Source organism: Salvelinus namaycush, chromosome 18, assembly GCF_016432855.1.
Source record: "Salvelinus namaycush isolate Seneca chromosome 18, SaNama_1.0, whole genome shotgun sequence".
Lineage (NCBI taxonomy): Eukaryota > Metazoa > Chordata > Actinopteri > Salmoniformes > Salmonidae > Salvelinus > Salvelinus namaycush.
The window spans coordinates 14777023-14785366 of NC_052324.1; the positions used below are offsets into that span (position 1 = coordinate 14777023).

General features: G+C 45.3%; 1 protein-coding gene across 2 annotated transcripts in view; it reads left to right on the plus strand.

Moving 5' to 3' along the window:
• LOC120063122 (neurogenic locus notch homolog protein 1-like) overlaps positions 1 to 6857 on the plus strand; it is a 44429-nt gene extending 37572 nt beyond the window's left edge. Inside the window, exons 28-34 of one of the 2 annotated variants that reach the window (XM_039013299.1) lie at positions 442 to 655; positions 1038 to 1128; positions 1556 to 1721; positions 3051 to 3349; positions 3489 to 3636; positions 3916 to 4013; positions 4899 to 6857. In XM_039013299.1, the coding sequence (XP_038869227.1) occupies positions 442 to 655; positions 1038 to 1128; positions 1556 to 1721; positions 3051 to 3349; positions 3489 to 3636; positions 3916 to 4013; positions 4899 to 6275 (2393 nt within the window). In that variant the 3' untranslated portion in view covers positions 6276 to 6857. The remainder of the gene's footprint in view (positions 1 to 441; positions 656 to 1037; positions 1129 to 1555; positions 1722 to 3050; positions 3350 to 3488; positions 3637 to 3915; positions 4014 to 4898) is intronic. The other variant, XM_039013300.1, reaches the window with a different exon arrangement.
• The last annotated feature ends 1487 nt before the right edge of the window (positions 6858 to 8344 follow it).

Here is an 8344-nt window from a genome sequence, read left to right on the forward strand (position 1 = left end):
TTGTTATCTTGAAAATCCTAATAAATCCTTCGTCTTTACAGCTTAAAGCGCGTGCAGTAATTTGAAGTTCATTAATCCCTCCCTTTTTTCCCCTTAAAGAAGAAATGGTAGAGTTGTCTCCTGGTACCCTGGGCTGAGAGGGGAGAGGAGGTGGTGTTTTTTTTGTATATTTTATTTTATCTCTAGCTCTATTTGATGAGAAGTGGTTAGCAATTCTGATGATTACAGAATAGGACCAACCTTGTTTTACAAACGGCGCTCCTCATTCCCGTTGTAGCTCTGGCCATGGACAACTAGGACCAGGCTCCAGGAGGGGGTTTCACTAGACTAGAGGAGCTGGACTAGCAGTCCTGCGACCAACCCAACGCCTGCCTGCCTGCCTACCTGGCTTCTCAGGCTCCGCTGCTGTCCGCCTTACCATGTTGTCCCTTTCCCCTCCAGGTGAGGTTGACCCCCAGCTTCCGTCGGAGCTCTATCCCATCTACGTGGTCCTAGCCGGGCTGGCTCTCCTGGCCTTCGCGGGCGTGGGGATGGTCGCCTCACGGAAGCGTCGTCGCGAGCACGGCCAATTGTGGTTGCCGGAGGGCTTCAAGACCAGTGAGCCCAACAAGAAGAAGAGGAGAGAGCCCGTCGGGGAGGATTCGGTGGGATTGAAGTAAGTTTCCCGGGTTTCCATGCGGCACCACATTGTTTTCCCACCATGGGTCACAGTTTGTTTTTTCGTGGATTTGGTCGTAGCAGGGTGTGGAGCGGTAACGAGAGTTTTTGGGGCTGAGGGGTGTAGTTGGCGATTAGAAAGAGGGGTGAACGGTGTTCGCTCGGATCATTAATGATAATGTTGCAGCAGGTTTAGGTAACGGGCGTATTAATTGACTTGTCTGGGCGATAGTGGTGGGACGGGACAGGGTGGGGGGGCTCAATCAATGCTTTTGTTTCGGTGTTGGTGCACTGCCACTGAGGAAGAGGGCTCAGCTGGGATAGTTGGCTAGCTCACGTGCTGCATCCGGATTTTCAATGGGATTTCTGTCTGACCACAGGCCACTGAAAAATTCCTTGGACATATCACTGATGGACAACAAGCAGAATGAATGGGGAGAAGAGGAGCCTTCAGACGCCAAGCGCTTTAGGGTAAGAAGTCTAAGGACACCACATACTGGCATTGGGACCTACTGTTGGAGAGAAAGACAGGAATAAGAGTAGAACATGGATTCCTTAAGAAATACCTAAAGAAATATATGAAGAAAATATATTCAGTCAGGGATTTTCTCTTTTTCATCATTGATAATAGCCTTCAAATATCACTTGATTTCAGTTTCGTTTCAAGATGTATACATTTACATAAGCTATTGAATTTAATTCGCTTTAATTTAATATTAAGATATTGAAAATGTAGTCTCATTTCTATTGGCTTTTGGTTTTATTGTCCAGAATGTCAGCATTTTAATATATAAAAGTCGGTTAATTAAACCTTAGTTTTCAAATAGGTTTGAGATGAAATGCTTTGGATGCGGTGTGAGCTAATTGATTGTCCGTCCACCCCTTGGTCTGGTTCCAGCAGTTTGAGGAGCAGGTGATGCTGGACCTGGATGACCAGACGGACCACCGCCAGTGGACCCAGCAGCACCTGGATGCGGCTGATCTCCGTATCCCCTCCATCGCCCCCACACCCCCTCAGGGGGAGATCGAGAACGACTGCATGGACGTCAACGTACGGGGACCAGGTGTGTTCAGTCACTTGTTTCATCGTTAGGGAAATTAAGACAGATTTTAGCTGTGGATTTGACTGATTTTGGGGAGATTTTTTCTTCTTTTTTTTACCTCAATATCTACTGACAAGGATTGAGTTGATTATTACATTTCATGAAATTGTATTATTTTTTGGTGAATATAGAATGTATGTATTTAATTTGGTGTGTATCAGGTGTGTAGGACTTCAGTAATACTGTTGTATGGAATTGTTGTATTTTGCCCCAGCTACTCTTATATTTACGGTGCAGAGGTCATGTACCAAGTAGTTTTTTTGAGTCACATTTCAGTTGTCAGTACTGGTGTTAGAAAAGGAGAGATGAGAGGTCTTCATAATGATGTCAATAGAAGTGGCAGGAAAAATGTGGATACAAATATTGAAGAAAAAAATAACAAAGTATTTAAATATGATCATTCTAATAATTTGTATTACTCACAAAATATGTATTCCTATTCAACTGAATTATATCACCTTAAAATCTTGCTTTGTATAGACGTCAAACTAAACTTATGGTCATATTTTAAGGTATTTTTCTGCCTCAGATGTGTGTGTGTGTGTGTGTGTGTGTGTGTGTGTGTGTGTGTGTAGGAGTAGCTAAAGCCCTGTGTCCTCAGGGTAAGGGGATCCAGATCAAAGCATGCGGCTAGAAGCCCTGAGCCCAGGGGAAAACTCCCTTCCTGATTCCTGCTTACATTCATCATTGGACCACTAATAGGCCTATCTCTTCATATGCTTTATTAATCAAACCAATAGCGGGCCAATATACAAGAACACCCTTTTATTAAGTGTCAAACCCCCTGAAGGGTGTTTTAAGAAAATCAACAGTAACATGCTCCTCGAACTAAAGCACAGCACACACACGTTTTCTCTCCCTAACCGATCAATGAGCCTGAATTGAATCTGTGAGATCTGGGGCTCGCTATTCTTTTGAAGAGGAGAAACCTATCCAGGTCGACTGGCTGAGCCTCCCCTCAGAGATGATAATGCTCAGTTTTCCAGCTGCCTAGGTTTCACATAGCCTGGCCCGTTTCCCCAAGCTCCCCAATGCCGGGCTTGATCAGAATCCGTTATCGAAAAGAGCTGTGATGATTCACCCAGGCAAACGCATCAAATCCACATTCGATTTGTTTGTTGTTTTGTTTTGATCTTCCCCGTGCTTTGAAGTACTGACTCTTACCGTTTGTACCAGGAACTGGGCTCCGTCTCATGCTGACCCTGCACTAGTGCACTGACTGCCAATGCTGAGGTATAGTCAACTCCCCTGGTCCTAAAGTATGGTCTCTCCCTCCCTCCCTCTGCCCAGATGGCTTCACCCCCCTGATGATCGCCTCCTGCAGTGGTGGAGGTCTGGAAACCGGCAACAGCGAGGAGGAGGAAGATGCCTCTGCCAACGTGATCAATGATTTCATCTACCAGGGTGCCAAACTCCACAGTCAGACGGACCGCACGGGGGAGACCGCCCTCCATCTCGCTGCCCGCTACGCCCGATCCGACGCTGCCAAGCGTCTGCTGGAGGCCAGTGCAGATGCCAACATCCAGGACAACATGGGCAAGACCCCGCTACATGCTGCCGTGGCTGCCGACGCTCAGGGCGTCTTCCAGGTTGGGGTCAAATGCAGACTCATTTGTGGTTTTGAGTAGCAAAGAGATCTACTGTATTGGATTGGCAATGTGACCTTTCTTCCTTAGTATCTCTATAGATAATCTCATACAAGGTTAACCAGCTCGTGTCTTCCTGTAGATTTTGATCAGGAATCGTGCCACAGACCTGGATGCCCGCATGCACGATGGCACCACCCCTCTGATCCTGGCAGCCCGCCTGGCAGTGGAGGGCATGGTGGAGGAGCTCATCAACTGCCACGCTGACGTCAACGCTATCGATGACTTCGGTAGGGCTCTTATATCAATGTTGTATCTCTATCGGCTCCTTAGCCTCATCGTACTCTTTCAACCAGAGCTATAAGTGGAGCACTTTCGATCCATGAATTTAATCAAACGTTACATTTGTCATTGGAAATGGGCAGAATAAAATAAAAAATGTTATTTTACAAAATGTTGAAATAATGTGGGGTTTGGAAAGAAATGATAGTCAGGTTTCTTTAGGTCAGTTTAGACAGGCATGGCTTGATGTGTACTGAACGTTTGTCTCTCCCGCTCTCTTTCACCAGGCAAATCTGCTCTGCACTGGGCAGCAGCAGTGAACAACGTGGAAGCAGCTATCGTACTACTGAAGAACGGCGCCAACAAGGACATGCAGAACAACAAGGTAAGGCATCTCTGCCGCCTGATAAAACACCATAGAATAAGCTGTCTCCATAAGCTACATTGCTTTTTTATTGAACCGTTATTCATGCAGGTTATTCTCAGTAGCTAGGTTTCCATCCAATTGGTGACATTTTCATGCAAATATTTTTCAAAAATCCTGTAAAAAAAAGATGCGCGTTTTCCCACCAGTGGTGTGTTTCCAAATCTGTGCGTGATGACGTAGTGCACACAAATGTACAGTACTTCTTCATCTACCGGATACAAATCGGAAGTTCAGTGTGTTTCCATTGCATCTTCAACTCTACCGATAGATCTGTCACAAAAACTGTTAAATAGCAAGTGTGCCTAATCTGGTTTTGGCACATGTGCTCTAGCCAACAGCTCACAGATGCAGTGTGGGTAGGCTAGTCTACATGATGAGATTATTATGGATAAGAGTGAGAATATTGGAAAGGAGCATCAAGCTCATCACCGTGCACGTTCACCACCCTGTAAAGTTCATCAGAACTTATTTCATCTGTAGCCTAATAAACTGCAGTCTTTCCCGGGTCGTAGTAGGAGGACCATAAACCATATCATCGCGTGACTACGAGTTTACTTCTATATAAGGGTTATTCTGGCGTTTCCACCGCCATTTCTCGCATAATTACTTTTACTGACACAAAAACATCCCACCATGTCGAACGAATAAATGATCTGTCAGCGTTTATCAAATTGTCCTGAAACTTCCATCACAGCTGTCGTGATTTCTTAAAAATATGGTGACTTTGCTCGCATAAAAACTAAGGATATAAACGTGGTTACTGAGATACAATCAATTTTGCAAGAGAGAGCTGTCTGTCTGTGACCCACTGTAAACATGTTTTTCACTGTGTGTCTTCCTCAGGAGGAGACCCCTCTGTTCCTTGCTGCCAGGGAAGGAAGCTACGAGACCGCCAAGGTTCTGCTGGAGCACTTTGCTAACCGCGAGATAACTGATCACATGGACCGGCTGCCCCGAGACATTGCGCAAGAGAGGATGCACCACGACATTGTCCGTCTCATGGATGAGTACAACCTGGTCCGCAGTGCACCCGTGCACAGCCATGGCCATGGAGGCTCCATGGGCACGACCTTGTCCCCCCCTCTCTGCTCCCCCAATGGCTACCTGGGCAGCATGAAGGTCCAGGGCAAGAAGGCCCGCAAGCCCAGCGCCAAGGGCATCGGCTGCAAGGACGGCAAGGACATGAAGAACAAGAAGAAAGCCTCCCAGGATGGGAAGGGAGGGAGTGTGCTGGATAGCTCAGCTGTTCTGTCCCCGGTGGACTCCCTGGAGTCTCCACACGGGTATATCTCTGACGTGGCGTCCCCTCCCATGATGACGTCCCCCTTCCAGCAGTCCCCGTCCATGTCGCTCAACCACCTCCAGGGGATGTCCGACCCCCACATGGGGGTCAACCACATGGGCATGCCCAACAAGCAGGAGCTGGCACACATGCAGTTCGACCCACTCCCGCCCCGTCTCACCCACCTTCCAGGTTCCAACGGCTCGGGGGGCATGAATGGCCAGTGTGATTGGCTCTCCAGGATGCACGCCAGCATGGGCCAGCCCAGCCAGTTCAATCCCATGAGGGTTGGTCCTGTCGGTGGGCAGGGCGGTCTGCACCAGGGGGGCGGGCAGCAAGGCATAATCCTCCACAACGGGCTCCCCACCACCAGCCTGTCCCAGATGATGAGCTACCAGGGCCTGCAGAACACCCGGCTGGCCTCGCAGCCCCACCTTCTGCAGCAGGCCCAGCAGCAGATGCAGCAGCAGATGCAGCACCAACAGAACCTGCAGCAGCAGCTCCAGCAGCAGCAACAGAGCATCCAGCTGCAGCACCAGAACTCTAACACTGGCACCAGTGGCCATTCCATCAGCCAGAACTTCATCAGCAGCGAGCTGAGTGGCTCAGAGCTCCAGCAGGGCACAGGGAACCAGGGCTCCATGCCTATCCACACCATCCTACCCCAGGAGACCCAGATCATGAGCCAGAACCTGCCCAGCACCCAGTACCTCACCCCTCCCTCCCAGCACAGCTACTCCGGACCCATGGACAACACCCCGAACCACCAGCTACAGGTCCCCGACCACCCCTTTCTGACCCCCTCCCCCGGGTCTCCCGACCAATGGTCTAGCTCCTCCCCGCATTCTAACATGTCCGACTGGTCAGAGGGCATCTCGAGTCCACCAACCAGCAGCATGCAGTCTCAGATCGGACATATCCCCGACCAGTTCAAGTAGAGAGTTATGACAAGATGGACTGATTTTGATATTTTTGTATGAAAAGGCACTCTTGAGAAAACAGAACAAAAAGACAGAGCTATGAACTGATTTGACCGAAGGATCTTTTTAAATGCTTTTATACTAACAGTAAGAATTACCTATGTTTTATTCATTCTGTTTTTATTTATTAATGTCTTATTTATACCTTTTTTTCATGTGCTTACAGAAATGTTGGATCCAAGGTGTCAGGCCATAGTCAGGGGAAAGTGAAACTTATAGACATACTGTAGCTTTGCTTCTTTTTTTTTATGTAGTGCTTTTGTCTGCAGTATACCAAGTTATTCTGACGTACACTGGGTATTTATTTTTGTAGAAATTTTGCCTTTTAATTTTCATATCTTTCATCAAAATCTTGTTTATAGTTGATTTTTTTTTAAATGGTATAATCTTGTAAAAACAACCGTGATTTAAGTCATTCTATAGAGCACATTCTTAAATCCAGTGTTATTTCAATGTGTTTGAGTTTTGTTAAATACTCTTGCGAATTCAAGAACTGCATTTATTTGTCGACATTCATAAAAGTCAGTCTTATTTTTCCCATCTGTGGTCAGGGATGCTGTATGTATGAATATTATATATACTACATTAGCTGGTTTCCATGTTAACATTTCAAACAGGTCATCTGACCAAAACCAAGAATCAGCTAAATTAGGTGCTAGTAGGTATAGGTAGTTCTTGGATCAATGGAGCGTAAGCCTCTAGATTGGATTGTTTGTATGTGTGTGGAGCGTGTATGTGTTGGGGGTAGGGAGCAGGGTGGGGTAATGTACAGCATAACCCAAGCTTTGAGATTGGCAGTTAATAGACTGGGCTCGAGTCTGTGTCCCTTGTTACTTTTAGTCGTTCAAGAAATGGCCGGGTTGTCAAAATGTTTCAGATGTTATTCTGAGGGATCATTTGGAAATGAACTTACCCTCGCCCTCCAACTGTTTGAGCCTGTGGCAGGGAGTTTCAATGTAAATATGAATATGCATTTCCCTTATAAACAGGATTTTGTTTCAAAAATCTTAAGCATGCCATTCGGACAAGAGGTTTCACAATGATCCACAGTAATTAAAAAATATATATACATACAGAACATATATTTGACTCAGTATCACTGAGGAAAAGAGGTCTGAAAGATGTATGCAAACAACATAAATATAGATATTTTAAGCCCTTACAGATAAAGAATAACAGAAATATTGAGGACTTATTTATTGACTGTTTCTGTGATGCAAAATTATTCACAGATTACTATTTGGACAAATGTTGGATGAATTTTTACTCTATGTAAAAAGGAAGACTGAGGTGTCCGGTTTCTATAGTGTGTCCTTCCCTGATAATTTGTGAGACACTCAGAATGGTATACGTTCTCAATTTTATTCATTAAAGGCTGTAGTATCTGCAATAAAATGTTACCTTCCTGCAAAGTTGCAATTTGCATAAAAAGTATTCTTCTTCCTCTACCTGACTTAAAAAAAAAAAGATATACAAAAAATCGTATAATAAAAGACATCATTGCGTCTTTGATCTTTGCGTTCTGAAGATCAATTGACTGGAGGTAATAACTCCTCCTTGTAAAATATACCAAGTACTCAATATAGAAACGTTGGTCTCCTAAACCCAGTCTGCTGTAGTTTACCGATATGGACTCGGCAACCATGCAAGCACAATCAAACTCAATTGATAATACTGATACAGAAAAACAGAAAGTGACAGTGAGCGAGAGACATGCCTCTCCAAATTGATACTTAATGTTATTAGTAGAGGTTTCACACTCAACAGCAATCTCTAATGGATTACGTTTTTTATTTATTGACAGATTTTAACATTGTCTTCAGAGACTACACTTTTTCCCCACCAACATTCACATCTTATTGATATCTATTGACAGTATCTGGACAAATTAGTCAAGTATTGAAAAGTAATTTATTCCTGCATGAGGCGGATGCTGTAGCTGCCATAATGGGATACCTTAGTGGGGCAATATTTAGTAGTGTCTCCCTTGTGAAAGGGCCTTTTAGGACTTCACAGCTGAGTCGATT